The 23,173-nt window shown below is 38.6% G+C and overlaps 1 protein-coding gene across 1 annotated transcript in view; it reads right to left on the bottom strand.

Moving 5' to 3' along the window:
• The window catches only part of TNFSF11 (TNF superfamily member 11), a 54,954-nt gene that overhangs the window by 21,983 nt on the left and 9,798 nt on the right, over positions 1-23,173 (bottom strand). Inside the window, exon 2 of the mRNA XM_043990641.1 lies at positions 18,544-18,711. Within this exon, the coding sequence (XP_043846576.1) occupies positions 18,544-18,711 (168 nt within the window). The remainder of the gene's footprint in view (positions 1-18,543; positions 18,712-23,173) is intronic.

Here is a 23,173-nt window from a genome sequence, read left to right on the forward strand (position 1 = left end):
TGTGACAAGCCTAGTATGTTAAGATTTCCAATCAACTGAGTGTTGTTAGCATATGACTGTTACACATTGGTTGTTTCTGAACATGAACAGCCAATTCTTCATAGAGTCACTGACTTAGGAAGAAGCCATCAGACAGATATCCCAAATATGAGACAGACTGGGTTCCCACACTCCCTAATTCCTTTCCTGCTATGATAGAAGTCCCCAGTGCTGCTGCTATCATGGCCATTTTAGAAAAATAAGACAATAAATAAACCTAAGGTTTGGGGAGAATATATGCTTTGGAAGTGGAGGAATAATAATAATTAGCATTTATATGACACCTGGAGGCATGTAAGGAACTTTAAACATACATGGTACCCTTTGAAATTCACAACAATCCTGTGGGGGTAGGCACTACATGTATGATTTGTTTCTCATCTGTAAATTGGGGCCTAATCATACATGTAGCTGTCATTTGATAAAATTCAACAGTTACACAGCCCAGTCTGCCCTTCCGTCAAGGAGCTTACACTCTACCAGCTGGAGACAACATTATTGTTGCTGTTGTACAGGTGTTCAGTTGTGTTTGACTCAATGTAAGCCCATGGACTTTCTTTGCAAAGATACTAGAGTGGTTTGCCATTTCCTTCTCCAGTGTGTCCCCCCATCATACATGTAGCACCACCTAGCTGCCCCACAGCTCATTCATTTTGACAGTCTTTCTTCCTTAAGAAATCTTCTTGGGGGCAGCTAGGTAATGCAGTAGATAAAGAACCAGCCCTGGATTCAGGAGGACCTGAGTTCAAATCTGGTCTCAAATGCTTGACACTTACTAGCTGTGTGACCTTGGGCAAGTCACTTAACCCTTATTGCCCTGCAAAAAAAAAAAAAGGAAAAGAAAGAAAGAAGACATCTTCTCTTCTTTCCTTTTACTTTTTGCCTCAATGCTCTCATTCATTAACATGGCTTCAAGTATCACCATGTGCAGACAACACCGAAATCCATGTTTCCAGCCCTAATTTCTGTCATGAGTTCTAATGCAGAATTCCTTAATAATAATAAAAACAACAACATGGATATAGTGTTGGGGGGTTTATAAAGTGATTTATATTTGTCATGTCATTTGATCCTCACAAAAACCCGGTACAAATTATTTAACTCTAGCTGGATTTCTACTTATCATCTCAAGTACACATTGAAAAATGAATTCATATTCTTCCTTCATTAGTTTTTCCCTCTCTTCCTCCAAACTCCTAGCTTTTCCTCTTAACTGTTCTATGATACCATAATTTCCCAAGCTATTTAGGCTCAAAACCTTGAAGTCATCTTCAGCTCATTTCTCTTGTTCATATCCAATCAGTTATCGAGCCTTGTCAATTCTTCCAATTCTTGCTATCTAATGTTTTTTCCCATCCATCCCAGGGGGAAATTAATCCAGATATAATTGCCTTTTACCTGATCTAATGAAATAGCATACTCAACTGGTCTCTCCATATTCTGGCTTTCTCCATTCAAGCCAAACTATACACCAATTACTGATATTTAAACTTCCTAAAGCATAGTTCTGATCATATCACTCCCCAATAAAAATATGTTCTTTGGGTCCCCCTCTCCTATTGAATAAAGTAAAAATGGGCTCTTGGGAGGTAGGTAGTGCAGAAGGTAGAGCACTGAGCTTGGAATCAGGAGGACATATCTTCACAAGTTCAAATCCAGTTTCAGGCATTTACTAGCTCTGTGACCCTGGGCAAGTCATTTAACCCTGTTTGCCTCAGTTTCCTCATTTGTATAATAAACTGGAGAAAGAAACAGGAAACTAGTCCAGTATATTTGCCAAGAAAACCCCAAATGGGTCATGAAGAGTTAGATATGACTGAAAAACAACAAAAAATAGGCTTCCTACTCTGGAATTCAAGACCCATCAACATGAGCATTTACAACCTGATTTCCCACTACTTCCCCTGAGTGTGCTTAATTTACACTGTAATTAAACTGCATTACTGACTCTCCTCCAAATGTACCCCATGATGGGTTGCAACCTACATTGGTAGTGAGTACGTACATTGATGAAATTCCTGATCATTTTACATACTGATGTAAAAACTTCTTCAGAGTAGTTGGCTGGATGGGCCAATTTTCCAGTTTGGAAGAAAAATATTTCTGTATTTGTTTCAGAGTTAAAACTTTCCTGAAGTAATCAGTACATTAATCCTACAATTGATAAATATACATCCTTATTTTCAGGGAGTACCAAATTCTTGGATAGAAAAATATGTAGTTCTGAATATTCTTAGAATATATACAAGAAAAACACATCTATGGAAAGGACTTTGGTATTATAAGGGATAGACCCAACCCTTTTCATGAGCTGAGTCATTCCTGAAGTTATAACTCTGGTATTAAATTTGCTTAACAAAGTTCTATATTTAATGAATTATCTCAACACAAGGACAGGTTCTTCTCAAAACAGTTTTCCTCTTACTAAAATGAATCTAACATCTACATATCCTCCAGCACTACACAAATATAGCTGTTTGCCCTGTGGGGAAAACTCGCAATAGTGGGGAACCATACATATAGGACTGAAGCTCATTTAGATCAAGTGAGCTGAGGTTGTATCCAAACATAGGAGGTTGGCACAGTCATAGCAAAGAATCAAATTTGAACTCACTCTTATAAAATAAGCTCAGGTCTACTTAGATTGATTTCTTACATTCTTGCTTGACTTAGTGTTTTCTTATTTTGTCCTTTGGATCTCAACAATATTTTACCTACTGGTTCTATACTTTGGGTTCTCATACATATCTCCTCTTCCTGTTAAGTCAAGACAGGTCACTCTTTGTCCTGGAATGATTTCCTGCTTGCTTCTGACCCCACATCTCCAAGACTATTATGGTTTAAAAAGACCCACCAAGGGGCAGCTAGGTGGTGCTGTGGATAAAGCAATGGCACTGGATTCAGAAGGACCTGAGTTCGAATCTGGCCTCAGACACTTAACACTTACTGGCTGCGTGACCTTGGGCAAGTCGCTTAACCCCAATTGACACACACACACACACACACACACACAAGACCCACCTACACCTGGCTGTTTGACCAGTTAAGTGTAGTCTCCTCCATGAAGGACTCTAGTAGATACAGCCACTGACCAAGAGGTGTTGGAGAAATAGCCCATAAATTAGTGTGCTTAGTAGAGAATTATTCCTGATTATGTGTTATATACTTGGAATGCGATTATTGAGGGTACCATTTTCTCAGCTAGAAAGTTGCTGATTTAAAAGTGCAGCTTTCAAAACAAATGTTTGCTGCACATATGAGGGCTGAAGAATGTGGTGGCCTTGTTTTCATAAGGTAAAATGATGCCCTCCTTGGCAGTGCTATGGGCAAGCTGGGAATAGAAAATTAGTTTTTATTGTTTAACCTCCATCGTTTAAATGAGGAAGCTTCTGCTACAGTTAAAGGTCCCCTTGAGTTTTCATAAAGTAGGCTTATGACAGCAATATTAGTCTTCATAAAGAGCCCAATTTTTAAAAATGTCTTAAGCTACTATGTTCTTTTAAAAGACTAATTTCAAGCCTAGGCAGAATAACTGCAACTTAGCAACTATGACTGAATATTTCCCATCTCTAGACTCCATATGCCAATTGAGAGAATGGTGAACTGAATGGAGAGTAACCCTACTAGAGAAATTTCTAACTACCTACAACCTTGCTCTGAGAGAGAAAAAGATATAGATGTACCTTGAAGCTATAATGGGAAGGTAGGTGTAGTGGTGGAGAGAGTGCAAGGCTTGGAGTGAGGAGACTCATCTTTCTGAGTTCAAAGACAGCCGTAGACACTTATTAGCTATGTGACCCTGGGCAAGTCACTTAACCCTATTTGCCTCAGTTTCCTCATCTGTAAAGTGAGTTGGAGAAGGAAATGGCAAACCACTCCAGCATCTTTGCCATGAAAACCCCAAATGGGGTCATAAAGAGTCAAATATGACTGAACAACAATAATGAAGAGGTGATAATGGGCTATAGGAAGCCAGAAAGAGATGGGGGTGGGGTGCTAATTTCAGAGAATGCAAAGCACATAATAAAAAATAAACAATTCTATCATAAGACCAAAGGAGCTTAAATCTGCAAGTGACTTTAGGAATTATCTGATCTAATTTCTTCATTAGATGAGCATACCAAGGTCCCAAGAAGTGATGTGTTTTCTCTGAAGTCACAGAACTAGCACTACCAGTAGTAAGAACCAGAAGTTTCCTAAGTTCCAAGAATAATTCACATTTATAATGCTTTACAGCTTGCAAAGCACTCTCTTCACAGTTATTCTGTATAGTAGGTAACAACAGAAATAAATGAAATATCTATGGACTACTACCAATTACAAAGTACTATGCCTTTGTTACATCTGACCCACTAGTGTCACTATTCACATTTTACAAAGAGGAAACTGAGGCACAATCTTTTTTTTTTGTTTTTTTTTCCCCTGGGGCAATGGGGGTTAAGTGACTTGCCCAGGGTCACACAGCTAGTGTCAAGTGTCTGAGGCCAGATTTGAACTCAGGTCCTCCTGAATCCAGGGCCGGTGCTTTATCCACTGTGCTACCTAGCTGCCCACCCCCCCGCCATGTTCTTTTTATAATGAGGAAGATGTAGCTTACATGGGTGGCTAGATTCTAAAATCTGTGCATAAATTTTTTGCATAAATCTCCTGCAAATTACCTTCTCTTTGATGGAGGTCTTGAATAGCCACTGACACTATGGGACAGTGAACATAAAGGACATCAATAAGCAGGATCTGAAACTCCAGGATAAGGACTGGCTCTAAGATTTGAGGGTGAAGGCTGAGTCACATGGGTTAACGATGGGTTAGAGACCTAGGGAAAGGGAACCTCCATTTCTCAGATTTTCAAAGGTCCACTGGAGGCAGGCATTGACATATGGAGTGTTGGGAAGAACTTTCATGTCCTCATTCTCATGCTTACTCATTCCTGTGGTATACGCTTATGGAGTAGAATGGAGGGTGGAATTTCTGCCTTGTTTAAAGTAATATTTAATAATTTAAATGGAATCACTAGGCAGTACACTGTTTGACTTGGTGTCAGGAAGACCTGACTTCAAATCCTGAGTCTATGGAATCTAGAGTCACATTTTCAGACTCTTGCTAGCAGCATGACCTTAGGCAAGTCACTAAAACTTTCTCACAAGTTTCCTTATTTGTAAAAGGGCAATCATAATTGTACCAACCTTGTAGAGTTGTTGTGAGGACCAAATGAAATAATATATTTAATATATTTAAAGTACTTTGCAAATTTTAAAGTGCTATGCAAATGATGGATGTTATCATTATTTCTCTCTCTCTCTCTCTCTCTCTCTCTCTCTCTCTCTCTCTCTCTCTCTCTTTCCTCTCTCTTGCTGAGCACAAATATTTGAATTCACATAATCATGCAAAAAATGTCCCCTCACTGTATACAAGACTTTCTTTGAATCCAAAATGTAGGCCAACAAAGACACACAACCAATCCTAGTATACCCGGTTTACTCTTGTTCCAAAAGAAAAAGAGAGACGTTGTCCTCTCTGAGAGACAAGAACACCTGTGTCACAGCCCTGAATGAGTTTTTTCCACAACATTTCTAAGGCAGCCACATCTGGCCACTAAAAGACCTGAAAACACCCTTACTAGAAGAAACACTAAGAACAGAGACCAACATTACTAATTATCCATTTTTCTACTATGGCCTCCTGAAGTGATTCAGTTCCTCATCAAGCACTTGTCTGTAGATTGGAGGGTCCTGTGCATAACACTAAAGATAAGCCAGATTTAAGAGCCAAGTATATCAAAGGTAGAATAAAACAGGTGTAAGTGCTTCAGTAGAATGAAGACATAAGTAGGTGGTAGAAAGGATAGTGTCTTGGACCTTGAGTGAGGAAGATACCCGAACCCAAATCTGGCCTCAGACATTCACCCAGCTACGTGACCCTGAGCAAGTCACTTATCCTCTCCTGCTCTCAGTCTCCCCATCTGTAAAATGGGAATATTAACAGCCTCTCCCTCCCAAGGCTGTTGTGAGAACAAAAATGCCATAGAGGGTATTCCGAAAGTCTTAGTACAGTTTTAAGCTTTAAAAGCTTAAAAGTGCACTAAGACACCTTGTATAATGGGGCATCCTTTATAAATGCTAATGACTAGTGACTAGGAACTAGCCTTCCCACCCTGCTAAATGAAAAGGCCACAGGAGAGGCTCAAAACCCCCGAGTGACCCTGTCAGAGCCATGGTCCAAAGCCTCTTCCGGACGATGGGGAGTTCGAGAATCAACTAGCCAACAATTCCCCAGGAATCTTGCCTCCCCACCATTCCCCAGCATGAAGCAGTAGCAGTCCCCAGGTATTGACTCTTCCCCCTCCCCAATACTTGGCCGTGCTGGAACCAATTGGGAACCCTATAAAAACCCACACCCAATTTCATCTACCCCCCAGCCCCATGGACCTGTCCCTTCTTATCGTGAGTATTTCTCCTCAATAAGACTTCCTCACTTTGCTACCTCGTCTCATTGTGTTCCCATCCTTCCTCATACTGAATTCTGGAATCCAGAACCTCCCCTCAAACTGTATAAAGACAGCAGGATAACTGAACACAGTGCCTGGCACACAGGTGCTTAATAAATGCCTATTGATGGTTTGAAATGCCCAATATACCCTTGGCTGCTTCCCACGACTCCCCATTTCTGTGTGCCCCATTTTTCTTCAAACTTTAACCTAGTATGTGTATCTCTTCCCCTGGATTATTGCCTCTTTCATCAGGGTGACTGTGCCCCTCCCCCATATGCACACATTCACACACAAACCCACATAAGACCATGCCTGAAACATGTCCCTTTTGCACATGCTGTCTTCTCAGCCTTCTGTTGAGATATGGAGCATCACAGTCATGATGTTTTGGCAAAAGGCAAGAAGGTGGGAGATGTTTTGTAGGGAAAAAAATGTGGGTCTTGCTTCAGCTTTCCCATAAAGACAGCTTTTACAAAAGCAAAGTATGATTGGTGTTGAATTGCAGTTCCCAAAAGTGTTATGGCAAAGGAGGATGAAATCCCATTAGAAAACCACTACATGACTAACATCTTGATTTGGGAACACCAGGGGCCCAGAAACTCAAGTTTCCTTGTGGGTTTACAAGAAACCTCCTCGGGATGTATGCTCTATGTATGCTAAGAGAACAAAACAAAACTGAGTGTTTTATTTTCCTTATTTGTGTGTGTGTGTGTTAACCATATAGTGAATAAGAGATGGCTTGAATCTAAAAGTTCCATTCATTAGAATCACAGAAACAATCAAGTTATATAAGCATTTTATACCTTCCAAAATTTAATTAATTTCTTATTCACTTCTGAAGCTTGCTCAAATGGGAAAAGATTTCTTAGAAGAAAATGAGATGCTGTGATCAGTGCAAATGAAGACCACAAAAAAAATGTTTACTTGATTAATTTTTAGTTGTTTTGTTATATTGAAGCTCAAGAATCCAACAAAACTTTAATTTTTTGAAGGCAAAATATGTAGGTAACTATCAAAGAATACATAGAGATTGTAACTACATAAACCTAAAAGGGATCTTTGGAGAATCTGTAAGATTAAATACTGTTATTAAATCTACCCTGTCTTTTCTGCTCTATGATATCCAGAGTTTATTTAACCTTTGCATGAGAAAGAAAACTTACTAACCATAAAGCTTAACTCATGATTTGGCAGATAATCTTTTGTGTTTCAATCCTTCTTCCTAAAGAACTTTGAAAAATATATTGATCCATGTTTCTGACTTAATAAGCAGGGTATAGGTGAGTATAACTGAATATTTCTTTAATGACAGAAAAGCTTGCCAATTTTCAAGGACGTGACACTATATTCATCAGTCATCATTGTACAGAACTTTAGAAGTTTCAGGAGATAAAGCTGAATGGTCCAACCCCCTCATTTTAAACATTAAGAAACTGATGTCTGGAAAGGTTATTATTTGGCTAAGGTCTCTTAGGTATTAAGTGAGAAGGGACAGGATTTGAACCCAGGTCCTTTTACTCCAAAGGCAATGCTCTTTGAGATGTGCATAGTGATTTGTTTCTTTGTTTTGTTTAAATCGTTGCTTTATTCTTCTTTGACAATTTCTCCTAAAAGTGAAATAAAGAATTCCAGGTGAGGTTTTAATTGTGGCCCTCTGAAATTCCTCCTAGTTCTCCTATAAGTATTTTTAGAGGCTTATGACCTCTAATAAAGGTCTAGACAGACCTGAGCAAGAGGGAAGATTTCCTATAGCTAACCCAATCCATCTACCCAATGATGCTGAAGGACCAAACTGAGACCATACAACTTAGTACAATGGCACCTCTGGGTTGGGTTAGGAGAGGGGCTTCAGTATTTGGAGGCCTCTACAAACAACCCATCTACCATAGTGGATACACTCCATAATCATTCACTATTGTATGACTATCACTTGGCTGGGCAGACTACCATGGTCTCAGCAGGTCTAGATTGGAGTTGCCAAAGACAAAAAAAAAAAAAGTTGAAAGTTGAAAAGAACATGCTGAATGCTTAATTAGGTCATTGGTGCCCACTGCTCTTAGCAGTAATAACAATGCTAGCAGTAATAAACACCTAATGTCTAGGTGTGATATGGGCTCATACATTTTGTTTGTTTGTTTGTGTAGTGTGTATTTTGGCTCCAGTTTAAAAGTAAAAAGGAGTAAGTCCAACAAGCCTTAGATGCCTGTGATAATGATGATAGCTAATATTTATGTGGCACATTAAAGTTTATTAAAAAAACTTTACATAGTTCTCATTTGGCCCTCACAACAACCTGGGAAGGTAGATGCTATTATTATTCCAATTTTACTGAGAAAGTGAAGGCAGACAGAGCTTAATCAGGACACAGCACAGGGCACCACATGGCTGCCACCCTCACCGTTCAAGGATCCCACAGTACTTTCCAACACTAAGCAACTTTGAGATCCTGGCTCCCTGTATAGACCACCCTTTTAAATTTCTCTGAAGCCATCTTTCAAGAAAGATTTGTTTCCCAATGATGTTACCCAATGAGGAAACAACAACTCACAGCCTGACACTCTAAATACAAGTGGCAGTAATTTTCTAGCCAGTGTACTCCTAACCCCGACCTTGTCACCAGCCCTGTGTGTTCCACATTTGTTCAGCAAATAAACAAATGGCTTTTTATAAGGATTGGGAGTAAGGATGGGCGAGAGGGAGGTCTGGTGGCCAAGTGTCCTTGCTGCTGTGCAAGGGATTCCTGAGCTCAAACCCAAGCTGGCCACTTTACTCCCTGGGACAGCAAGGCCTGGGAACAGTGCCAAAGGCTGGAAAAAAGAGGAAAAAAATGAAATAACTTTATACATTGGGTGCCAGAAATGTACTAGTTTGTTTTCTTTAAATTGTCATAGACTGTTATAATAGACTTTATAAATTGCAGTTGGTAAGGTTGGATCACCAAGAGTTCTGTGCTAAAGGGGGGAAAAAAAGCCAAGAAAACCCAACCACAAATGAAGAAGAAAAAGAAAAAACAGCATTACTTGTCTGACCAAAGACGTGCTGTATAAACACCCTTTCATGAGCACAACCGATGTAAAATTGTGTCCAGTATCTGTTTCCCGTGAACAATTTGATCCCTTCGTAATGTCTGAGCCAACCATCCTGTGCTCAGACTCCCGGATTAATGTTGTTCAAGGATTACTTTTATATCTGCATGTAGAATTGAAATGAACACACAGACCTGGATATCTCTGAAAAGTAGACTAAAAAAATAAATAAATAAAAATGAGAGAGAGAGAGAGAGAAGTAGACTAGCTGCAAGAACAACACTAGGCGCTGAATTAAAAGAACCGGGCTCAAAATTGAGGCTCTGCCACTTACCAGGAGTATGCTCTTGGGTAAATAATTTAACCACTTGGATCCTCAGTCTCTTCCTTTCTAAAATAAGAATAAAAATGCTTACACTGCCTAACTCATAGGGTGGTTTTAAGGATTAAATGAGATAATAAAGTGTTTTGTTAAAGTGCTATATATGTGGAAACTAATGATATTATTATCTTATAAGAATACTCTGGGCTTAGCCTAGGCTTCATAAAAGAAAAGTCTCATTTTGCAAGGTGTGTGCAGAGTATCATGTAATTTAATAGCTACCCCCCCCCAAATAAATGTGGTATGTTAGGCATAACTCAGCAGCAATAACTCCTTAAAGCATAGTGCTAGGTTGTAATTGCTAATTGACTGACTGAATGACCTCCTCAAGCAAGCTTTTTGATTGAGGAAAGGAGGTGGGGTTTTTTTCCTTTTGCCTTTCTGTTTGGTGGCAGGAATTTCAAAAGTGTACACACACACACACACACACACACACACACACACACACACACACACACACTTTGTTCTTTTGCCACAAAATAATTTACCCTTGCTATTTATTGTTTAGTTGTTTTAGTCATATCTGACACTTTATGACCTCAATTGGAGTTTTCAAGGCAAAGATACTAGAGGGGCCTTCCATTTCCTTCTCCAATCCATTTTACAGATGAGGAACTGAGAAAAACAGGGGTAAGTGACTTGCCCAGGGCCATGCAGCTAGTAAGTATCTGAGGCTGGATTTTAACTCAGGGAAAAGGAATCTTCCTGACTCCAAGCCCAGCATGCTATCCACTGCAGCACCACCTAGTTGCCCCGTGTTATATATTAGTTATGCTAAAAGGACTAACAACAACAAGGAAGAATAATTAGCAAATTTGAGAAGCAAGTCATTATCTTGCAAAGAATAATTGTTTGCCATATATGTCAGACCCTATGCTTTTGTTACCAGTAGGGTTAATGTAGTCCAGGTAGTTTGATTTATATGGATCTAAAAGTCTCATCTATTCCAAATTCCTCCTCATTGACTTATAGCATCTCAAATTTTTAGCATTAGAGTCATTCCTTTGAAGGAAGGGATTAGATTGTGTCTCCCAAAGGTCTCTGTTTAAATGCAAATATTATATATTATCAAATCATTATCACTTGTGTCTTTCTGATAATTCAATATTTTAAGGACTCATAATTTCCTCTTAAGAATAAACCTTTAGGGGGGCAGCTAGGTGGTACAGTGGATAAAGCACTGGCCCTGGATTCAGGGGTACCTGAGTTCAAATCTGGCCTCAGACACTTGACACTTATTAGCTGTGTGACCCTGGGCAAGTCACTTGACCCCCATAGCCATGCAAAAAAGAAAAAAGAATACATTTTAGGGGAGCAGCTAGATGGCGCAGTAGATAAAACACCTGTCCTGGATTCAGGAGGACCTGAGTTCAAATCTGGTTTCAGACACTTGACACTTACTAGCTGTGTGACCCTGGGCAAGTCACTTAACCCTCATTTCCAGCAAGAAAAAGAACACACCTTTATCAGCTTAATACAAATTTATCACTAGCCAGTCCCTCAGCAAGGAAGAGGAGAAATGGGACATAGAATAGTTATGATTTGATACTGTGGATTAGGTCAAGAAAAGCTTATAGTAGTTTGAGGAGGGCAGAATAGGACCTCTAAATAGTTAAGGAACAGCATAAGGGCACCTAAGAGAAGAACATATAAGTGGATCTGGGCAAGAAAGAGACCCTGAGCAAGAGGGGAAGGTCAGAAGACACTGAAGATATAGTTAGCCAACTGAACAGTACACATTTGGCCAATTTAACAGTAACTAAAAGTAATAATTGGAGGGGCAGCTAGATGGCACAGTGGACAGAGCACGAGCCCTGGAGTCAGGAGGACCTGAGTTCAAATCCAGCCTCAGAAACTTAACACTTACTAGCTGTGTGACCCTGGGCAAGTCACTTAACCCCAACTGCCTCACTAAAAAAAAAAGAAAAAAAGAAAAAAAAAAAGAAATAATTGGGCCCAAGCCTAAACTTTGAAATATAAGCTATATGGGCACTTAAACCTATATTGATATGACTCATGGGCACAAATCTCATTAATGAAGCTAAAATATCTTATTAATACAAATATCTGTCCTTGGCACTAGAATTGTAAATAATATTTCATTTAATAATTTGCTAATTGTTCTTCCTTGTTTTAGTTAATTGCCGGCATTTGATCTTTGATGACATTTATAGACTACTGCTTGATGAAACATATAATCAACATCCTGGGATGTGTATGGATCCTGTCCAAAGTAGTTCAGTAATTGTTGAAAGAAACTCCTTAAGTCACCTAAATCATGATAGTGCAGTGAAGACCCCAACTAGAGAGATATATCAGGTCTTTGATGTACTTATATTATGTTTATTAATAGTTTAATGTATTTCTTCCATTATTTGAACAGCTCCTGTTTACCTGCCTAGCAGAATCTGTCTTTGTAGACCATGAAAGAAGGCTCGTATCTAGTTGTCACTTTCTTCAGTGCCAAGTACAAGTTAGAGCTTAAGAAATGCTTTTAGAGGGTAATGTTGAAGTATTTCCACGCCTAGTCTCTTGAAGTAAGCTACTACAATAGTTTTCAAATGTCAACATAGTTGTCCTTCCATTAAGGAGAGAGAGGGAGGGAGGGAGGGAGGGAGGGAGGAAGAGAGAGAGAGAGAAGCTTACAGCCAGCCTCTCTCATGAAGTTGCTATATAAATCCTAATATAATTACCAGTGTCTACATGGGGCAGTTAAATGGCACAGTGGATAGAGTTCTGGACCTGAAGTCAGGAAGACCCATCTCCCTGAGTTCAAGTCTTGCCTCAGACCCTTACTTGGCTATGTGACCCTCAGCAAGTCATTTAATACTGTTTGTCTCAGTTTCCTCATCTGTAAAATGAACTGGAGAAGGAAATGGCAAAGCACTCCAGTATCTTTGCCAAGAAAATCCAAAAAGGGGTCATGAAAAGTGTAAAGAATTAATTATTATTTGAGGTTTTTATGCGCGCACTGGCCTGAGGCTCTGCAAACCACACAGTGCTCCACCCACTGGTTGTAGCCATTGCCAAGGCTCTGGCACCTCATGTCATCACCACTAGCCGAAGCCTACATGGGCCTGGCAAAATTATAATGATTGGAAGCCTAGTGAGGGCAGTCATGTGACTGTCAGAACAGCCATCCCATTGGTTGGGACTGTGTAGGGGGTTTCTAGGTTTGGGGGAGGAGAATTGGGCATTCTAGGTGGAAGCTGGAAAGCGACAGGCATTCTGCTGCGTATTTTCAGCTGATTCCTGGGCGGTGGTATTTTTCAGGTATTATAATTTCCCTTTCCCAATTTTATTTCCTTTCTCTTGATCCTACTGATCCTGTTTGTGTGTGTGTTTTTTTTAAGTTTGTTCTTGTTAAAATAAATCTTGTTCTGTTTTGAGGGAGGCTGCCGGTTTCCTTCCTTGCTCCAATATTGCGGCGAGCCGCTTAGCTAGCACTTCCCAATTAAAAACTGGTCCCCACAAGAGTCAGACATGACTGAAAAACAACTGAGCTGAACATGAAAAAAAGCAATGATGATGATTTCTCACTACTGCTACTCACTGCTAATAACTGATTATGATCAACAATAACTGATCTTGCCCTTTACAATTTACAAAGGAATTTATATACATAATCTCACATTAACCAGATGACAACTCTCTGAGGCAGGTGCTTTTATTGCCCCCATTTTACAAACAGAACAGAGTGATGATAATACTGTAAATAAAGTAAACATGAAGAAGTAACAAATTCCAGTCAATCTTAGTATCATGCTGCCAAAATTAAACAACTCATCCCTCCTTTATTTAACAATTAATATGGGGCAACTAGGTGGCACAGTGGATAGAGCACCAGCCCTGGAGTCAGGAAGACCCGAGTTCAAATCCGACCTCAGATACTTGACATGTACTAGCTGTGTGACCCTAGGCAAGTCAATTAACCCAAATTGCCTCACAAAAAAACAAACAAACAAACACAAAAACAACCAATAAACTAACTGATTTGGGGAAGATGCCCTTTCTCAAGATTTTCAACAAGCATTAATTTAAAAAAAATATTAATAGTATTTTATTGTTTCCAATGTTATGTAAAAATAATTTTCAATATTCATTTTTATAAGATTTTGAGTTCCAAAATTTTCTCCCTCCCTCCTCTCCCCCTTCCCCAAGATGGCAAGGAATCCAACACAGGTTATACATGTGTAATCGTGTAAAAGATATTTCCATATTTTTACATTAGTCATGTTCAATAAGCATTAATTAAACCTCTACTATTATGCCAGGTACTGCAAAAACAATAAGAGGCAAAATCATTCTCTCCTCTCAAGGACTTTACCGTCTTATATATCCATTATGGCAAAACAAAATTTATCAATAGATTTTAAAAGCAATGCACCAGAGCATATTATCCTGGGCTTCACCTACTAAAAATGTGATTGTGAAAATAAGAAATAGTTAACATACCCAGACCTAAAGGGTTTCAGGCAGGACACTTATAAAAATATTTGGGATTTAGTTTCTCTACCCTCCTATTTTTTTTTTTTGAGGGAGAAGGTGAATTTCTAGTATTTATTCTAGCTAAATGCCTGAGTTTATTTAGTCTAATGATACAGGACACCAGAAAGAGGATGTGGGGGAAATTGAAAATATTTACAAGAAAACTAATGAGAGTATAGACAAAACTTTAGAAGACCATTAGAATTTCACAGGTTCTGATGAGTTTTGGAAGAGATCTTCAAACCAGATAGAAGGCGGAAGACATCTAGAAATGGCAAAGATAAACAGTGATATCATGTGATGAATTAAGCCCTTGTTATGATTAAATTGTTTGCAAATTCAAGCTCCTCCCACAAGAGAATTATATTTCTGTAGTGCAGCAGCAACTTGGAAAGGAAGTTACTAATATTTGTGGTCTGTTTTTTTAAAAAAATGATGACTTTTTTTGGTGGGTGGCAGAGGGAACTAACGACTTCTTTAATTTTATAGAAGGGATTTTTCCCCCCCAAATGCTTGCAAGTTCCCAATGTTAGGTTACAATTTTTACTAAGAGCCACAGGGCCAATCAATTTGCTGATGTGCTTGAAATTTCATGTTAGCACAGAACTTTATACATAAAATACCACAAGATACCCATATGGTTGAAAAATTTGGTTTCCACTACTAATATCCTTTCCATTTAGAAATTCTAGAACAATAAAACCCAAACGTTTTGGAGCTGCAGAGACATCTTGACTTGCTTTTGACTTTGAGTGTTTCTCTCCTCTCCAACCTTCCAACATGTACACCCAACCAAAAGTACTGATGGGATTTTTAAATATTAGTTTTGTTTGGAGGCCTTCTTGATACTTTCATAACAAAATGAACAGAAGAAACCTGGAGGTGAGGCAGGGGGAATATCCACAAAAATTAAGACTAGGTATAGGTCCTCTACTTGCTGAGATAGATACAATTTTTTTCTTTGATTAGCCATCTAAACAATGTCAAGGGAAGCAAAGATCCAGTTATGAAATAATTCTTTAAGTGTCTTCCTAGAAGTATAAGAGAAGTCATTGGCTTTATATGATCTTAAGCAGTCTATTCCCTACTCTGAGCTTTAGTTTCCTTTGTCTCTCCTCTTCCTCCTCCTCATCATAGCTAGTATTTATATAGCTCTTGAGAGTTTGCAAAGTACAGCAGAAATACAATCTCATTTAATCTTCACAACCACACTGTGAAGTAGGTTCTATTATTATCCTTACTTTACAGATAAGGAAACTGAGTCAGACAGAAGTTGACTTGTGCAGTCACAGAGCTTGTAAGTATCTGAACCTAGATTTGAACCCACATCTTCCTGATTCCAAGTCAACCACGCACTGAGCAAAGTTAAATATTCTATGACTTTCACGGTTTAAGAAAATATTCTAAACTGAAATACTAAATAAGATGGACATTTCTATATAAATAATAGAATAGAAAAAGAGGATTATAAATGAAATTGCAAATCCCAATACTGTGCAGCTACTTGTCTTTTAAAAATATATTTTAAAGATAAATATTTAAATATAAGCTAAATATAATAAATTAAACATGTAATTTTCAAAGCTTCCCTGCTTATCTATGATTTATTTTATGATTCTCCTATTCTGTAGAAGTGATGCCATTAATCTTTCCCTTTTCTTTCTCCCTTATAACTGCTACCCTCCTCCATATTTTCTTTTCCTTAATGAAAAGGAAACCATTTTTTTTCTCTTTGGTTTCATCTCTTCTTCCCCGTCCCTACCTTCTATCACTTCCTATCCTAATTGTTAACCATTAAATGAAAACCCAAGCACTAAATACAGTCTTTTCATTGGAGATGAAATTTGAAGACCTGGGTTCAAATCCTTGGACTTTCTAGCCATGCCACCTTTGGTAAGTCATTTCAATTCCTCCTCTTCCTATTTCCTCAGCCACAGTTTCCTTATCTATAGTGCCCAGCTCACACAGCTGTTGTAAAGTATTTTGGAAACTGGAAAATGACATTAAGTGTGGGCTATGATTATCTTCACTGGAAAGGGGAAAATATATATAATGAAAAAGCCTATACCTATATAAAGGAAATGAAGTCATTAACCAGGACAACAATTTCTGGTTTGTTTTGTTTTTTGTTTTGTTTGTTTTTGGTGAGGCAATGAGGGTTAAGTGACTTGCCCAGGGTCACACAGCTAGTAAGTGTTAAGTGTCAGAGGCCCGATTTGAACTCAGGTCCTCCTGACTCCAGGGCCGGTGCTCTAACCACTGTGCAACCTAGCTGCCCCAGGACAATGATTTCTGGATCAGTGATTTCAGGCCAGCAAACTGACCCATTAACTCACCACAAACCAATATTCTCCAAATATGAATTCAAATTCATCTTCTTAAAAACAAAAAGAAAAGAAGAGGAAAGGAAAGAAGGAAGAAGGGAGGGGGGGGGAAAGGGGAGGATCCAATCAGACCTAATTGGGGAGGATTATCATGTATCTGATGAGTCATCACAGGAAATGGGGAATTAAACTAGTTCTGCTTGGCCCGGAAGGCAGAACTAAGAACAGAGGGTGGAAGTGACAAAGAAACAACTTTGTTTGATGTCAAGAAAACTTCCTAAGAAAAATGCTATCCAAAAGTGCAATGTGCTCGCTCAGGAAGGAGTGGGTTCTCCTTCACTTGAGGACCCTTTGCTGAATCTCTTGTAAAGGAGATTTTTGTCCAGTCAGAGAGTGGGATAGATATTCCCTGAAGACCCTTCCAGCTCTGAGCTTTTGTGATTCTATGAAGGCATTAACCAATATATATATTTTTTTAATTTCATACTTTTGGTGGGTTTTATTTTTAATTTAATTTGTGGAATAAAACAAGCATTTCTACAACATAGTATAATAAACTGCACATTTTTTATGTACAAGTTGCTATAACTTTTTGTTTTGTTTTGTTTTTTGTTTTTGTTTTGTGGGGCAATGAGGGTTAAGTGACGGTCACACAGCTAGTAAGTGTCAAGTGTCTGAGGCCAGATTTGAACTCAGGTCCTCCTGAATCCAGGGCCAGTGCTTTATCCACTGCGCCACCTAGCTGCCCCTATTACTTTTAAATATATAATAAAATTTTCATGTAAATTTCTTTTCTTTTTTCCCTTTTTTCTTCCCTCCTCCCTTCCCTACCCTAGAGATGGCTACTATTAGATACAAATAGAGCTAGCTAGATGATAGATAGATAGATAGATAGATAGATAGATAGATAGATAGATAGATGGATGGATGGATGGATGGATGGATAGATGGATGGATAGATGATAGGTAGGTAGGCAGACAGACAGATAATATCTATAGATATACATATATGTGTGTGTAGGTGCACGTGTGTAAAATTATTCTATATCTAATTTTATTTATCAGTTCTTTGTCTGGATGCAGAAAGGTTCTTTCTTCATATGTCCTTTACAGTTAATTTGGCATCTTTAGAATAGTCAAAATGACTTATACAAAGTCATTCTTAAAACAATATTGCTGGGGCAGCTAGGTGGCGCAGTGGATAGAGCACCGGCCCTGGATTCAGGAGTATCTGAGTTCAAATCCGACCTTAGACACTTAACACTTACTAGCTGTGTGATTCTAGGCAAGTCACTTAACCCCAATTGCCTCACCAAAAAAACAAAAAAAAAACAAAAAAAAACAATATTGCTGTTACTGTATACAACATTTTCTTGGTTCTGCTCATTTCACTCTTCATTATTTAGTGCAAGTCTTTCCATGTTTTTCTAAGATCACTGAGCTCATCATTTTTATAGCACAGTAGTATTCCATCACAATCATATACCACAACTTGTTCAGTCACTTCCCAATTGATGGGCATCCTTGCAATTTCCATTTCTTTTCCACCAGAAAGAGAGCTGCTACGAACATTTTAGAACACATAGGTTCTTTTTCTCTTTCCCTAATCATCTAAAAAATATTTCTCCATTGACTCCTACACAAAAATACTTTTTGTTTCTTTAACAAGTGATTTTATTTTCTTAAAGGATCATTGAAGTCAACAGTACTTGAATGGGTTTAATTCTGAGAACTGGAAAAGCAAGCATCCTCTCCACCCAGGACCCTTTAATCACAGAAAGAGGTGGACATACTTACTTTCTGCAATACCACTTGAAAAGCCTGCTTGATTCTTCGACAGGGATCAGACATTAGTTTTGCATCCTGACCCTCCAGAGATGTGTCTTGCAAATCTGAATTTTCGTGAAGTTTGAAAAGTTTTATAAAGCAACAGGTGTCATCATCTGAAATCCTGTTAGGGTCCATCTGAAATAATATTTTAAAGAATGTTAGAGTAGCTATTATTCATCCTACTATTTAACAAAATGTTACTTAATTATGACAAAGTCATTCCTTCAAAATGTCTCATTTCCCCAGAAACATATTAAAAACCCGATGCAATATTATTTGAATGGCTTCAGTTCAGTCTGGGGAATGATTACATATACTCCACAAAGAGGTATTGAGCAAAAAGTAAAATTATTTAACTATCTTTTGCTATAAAAATGAAGTTTTTAAATATTATTAGTAAGAGGAAGTGACTGCAAGCTTCATGAGAATGGGAACCACACCTTCTTTGCGTCTCCCATAGTATCTAACTTGGTTATAAGTGTTTGAGAAACATTGGTTGGATACACAAATGGATTAATTAATGGCATAGCAAATGGGGATAGGAAAAAGGTTCATTTTTTGGCTGTTTATTTGTCTCTATTATATAATGCAGTCCCCTTAGCTTCTCAGTTAAATCTCTTCACAAACAAGCTGCATTCAACCTTTTCAGACATTTTTCATGCTGTTCCCCTTTGCACGACATGTTCAAAGCTCTGTCTCCACACTGGTCTGCTTGTTCCTGATTATAGCATCCCAGCTCTTCTTTCCATGCCTTTTCATGAGCTCTCTGTTACTCTTGGAATGGATTCCCTTCTTCACCTCCATGTTAAAAACCTTGGCATCCTTCTGGAAGAAGGTGAGAAACAGCCTCCTACAGGAAGCCTCTGCTCCTCTGCACTCTCATTTTTTCACATCCTCTTCTATTTAGTTACCATTTAGTGTCAGCGTGGTACCCTTAGACTGTAAACTCCTTGAAGACAGGGACCTTTGTTGCTCTCTTTATATCCCCAGCACATAGCACAGTATCCTGCCCATAGAGGGTAATTAGTAAATGCGTTTGTTGAATTCAATTGAAGACATGCTGAACATACCAAAAAGAGGCAGCACAACATAGCACATAGAGCCTTGTAACAAGCCAACTAGATGGCAAAGTAGATAGATCTGGAGCCAGGAAGCCCTGAGCTCATGCTGCTTTCTGACAAATTTACAAGCTCTGTAACCCTGGGCAAGTCACTTACCAAGCCTGCAAGTCTGCCTCAGTTTCCTTAATGTGTATACACATTATATATACATACACACATACACACACGCACACACACATATATGTATATATATATGTGTGTGTGTATATATATATATAAAAATATGTGTGTATTAGTTGGACATGACCTGTTTGGGGATTTTTTAGTGAGGCAATTGGGGTTAAGTGACTTTCCCAGGGTCACACAGCTAGTAAGTGTTAAGTGTCTGATGTCAGATTTGAACTCAGGTCCTCCTGACTCCAGGGCCGGTGCTCTTTCCACTGCACCACCTAGTTGCCCCAACATGACCTGTTCTTGATGAAGCAATGCTGCCTCTTTTTAATCAGAGCTTTTCTAAATATTCAGTGATCATCTCTTTGATACTATGTTTTCTAATTTTGCCATAATTGAAGTCGAGTTAAATGGCCTCTAGTTTATGGACTCTATTTTTCCTCCATCAGTTTAAAATAAAGACATTTGCTCTTTTCCTTATACATATTCTCCACAATCTTTTAAATCAGCAGTCGCAATCTGACAGTGTTTTCAGTACATGTGAATTTGTTCATGTGAGAGATTTGATTTGAATTCAGTATGAGCAGCTCGGTGCTCTCTTAACAATCACTTTATCTACATTAGGTATCAAATCACCATTAGCCATTTTTGTTCTGTGAGTTTCAAGATGAAAGTCTTCTAGACTCACAGTGCAACCCTAAACCTATGGGTTTAGATGCCCCCCAAAAAGAAATGCACTGAAGGCCAATAGAGAGATAATCCTTTGTCCTCTGCTAAATCCTGCTTTTCTCTAGAGAATTAAACAGTCCTCCAGACTTACAGTGTTATGCTAACATTTGGGGCTTTCCATAAAAGGGAACTTTTGTGTGTGGGATGGTCAAATCACCCCCTTTCCAATCAGGCTCGCAGATTCCACATGGTGACCCTGTCCTTTTTCTGGTCCTTTTTTTTTTTTTTGAAGGGCAATGAGGGTTAAGTGACTTGCCCAGGGTCACACAACTAGTAAGTGTCAAGTGTCTGAGGTCAGATTTGAACTCAGGTCCTCTTGAATCTAGAGCCAGTGCTTTATCCACTGAGCCACCTAGATGCCTCCTGGTCCTTTACTTCTGAGGTCATGTCCTTGATCCTCTTAATTCCAACAAGCTGGTTCTAAGTTGGCATTGAGGAAGTCCACCACCACCACCCTCTTCTTTCTAGGTCTAGAAACTCTTACAAGTCTACTACTTTCCCCATCTGCTATCACCTTTCTGGCTGAGAGGTTCTACTGCCTCTTTATAGATGCCAATTCTCAGGAGGAAAGATTCCCTAGGAGATTTTGTGCAAAGATATGGGCTTTATCCCTGTTCAAGGCATCCTGATTCTGTGTATCTGTCTGTGTTCTGGCTTATCTGATCTTTCCACTTGATCTACCCCTTCCCTTTTATAGTTCAAAGAGCAACTCAGATACATTATAGTTGGGACTCAATTAACTATTTCCAATGAGATGCAAATGAATTAACAAATACCCAGGCCAACTTTCTCCCCACCTTCTTGGAGTAGATGTCCTCAACTATCAAAAAGTAAAGACAACTGGAATGTTTACATCTTCAAAGGGTGGTAATTTCTAAGGCTAAATAAAGGCCCTTATTCTTTAATCTCACCAAATCTAACTAACCATTCCCAGAAAGGAGTGCCTTCTATATTGGAAAGGATGAAATATTAGAAATTAAGTAACAGAGTTAAATAAAAGAAGTTAAGGATACAAGTACAGTCAATTTACTTTTTAAAGAAGTGATATGAATTTGATTTAGAGAGAAATATCAGAAAAGTTCAAATTGAGAAGTCAAAAAAAGCAACATATTCTCTAACACTTTAAAAAGCAATTTTATCAGTCTATTGCAATAAAACATGGTAAGAGTTTTGGATCAATAAAAATAGTAAGGGGGCACCTAGGTGGCGCAGTAAATAGAGCACTGGCCCTGGAGTCAGGAGGACTGAGTTCAAATCTGGCCTCAGACACTTGACTTACTAGCTGTGTGACCCTGGGCAAGTCACTTAACCCCTATTGCCTCACACAAAAAAAAAAGTAAGAATTGAAGAGATAGGCCAAATGATTTCTGGGTTTTGTTTGTTAAAACAAACATTTTAAAAGTTTAAAACACACACACACACACACACACACACACACACACACACACACACACACACACACAAACACCCACAACAACCCAATAATGAGATTTGAGTCCCAAAGCAAATAAGTGTAAGACTATTTGTTATGGTTATAGCATAATATTCAGCCAATCAACAAACATTTTCTAAGCACCTACTATGGGCCAGACACTGGTCATTGTCTTAATTTTTTTTTTCAGATTTCAGTGGTTCAATAAAAGTTTAGAAAGTAGTAAGAATTGCAGAAATTAAACCATTCCTAGAAAGAGGTTTACTTTCATTAAATGAAATAGAACTTCTCAAGAGATTGTAAACCTCTTTAGGGCAAGGAGCATTTCAGGATCACAGCATCATATATTTAGAGTTGAAAAGGACCTTAGAGGTCATCGATTGAGTCCAACACCCCATTTTTACAGATGAGGAAACTGATGGTCCAGAGAGTTCAACTGACTTGCTCAGTGCCACACAGATAGCAAAAAGCAGATCCAGGGTCTAAACCTAGAAGGAAGCTTCAAAAACAACCTTCCTTATTTTACAAAGGAGGAAACACAGACCCAACAAGTATCTTGCCCAAGATTCCACCAGTAGAAAGTTGCAGAACCAAGATCTGAATGCTGCTTCTCCAACTCCACAGCCTTTTGATCACACCACTTTGTAGAAGGAAAGGAAAACAAACAAACAAAACAAAACACCAGATCAACTGATTAGTAGAGCAGAGATCAAACAATTGCATTTCAGCACAACTCAAAACTTGCCAAATGCCTGAGGCAATAAATTCAAGGGATTCTACCAGTAACTGCCAGAATGAATTTCTTTATGAAAAGTGAGAAAATACTATCATCTTTATCTAGAAATTTTAAAAAGGAAAATTGTGTAATCACAGACATGAAGAAAACAGTGACTATCATTCACTGTAATAGTAATCATAAATAATACCAGTAGCATTCTTCTTCCAAGGAGTTCTGAATACTCCAAGGGTTTTCTCTTTTAATTCCTAACTTTTTACAGAATGTTCAAGTGGAGAAAGAGACAGCTAGGTGGTGTAAGAGAAGGAATGCTAGCATTGGAGTCAGGAAGGTACAAGTTCAAAAATCCTTCAGACACTAGCACTTGTCCCTTGGCAAGTCACTTAACTTCTTGAGGGAATTGTACTCAGTGGCCTCAGAGGTCTCTTACAGCTTTAAATCTATGATCCTGTGGTCCTGGGAAAAGGT

Source organism: Dromiciops gliroides, chromosome 3, assembly GCF_019393635.1.
Source record: "Dromiciops gliroides isolate mDroGli1 chromosome 3, mDroGli1.pri, whole genome shotgun sequence".
Classification (NCBI taxonomy): domain Eukaryota; kingdom Metazoa; phylum Chordata; class Mammalia; order Microbiotheria; family Microbiotheriidae; genus Dromiciops; species Dromiciops gliroides.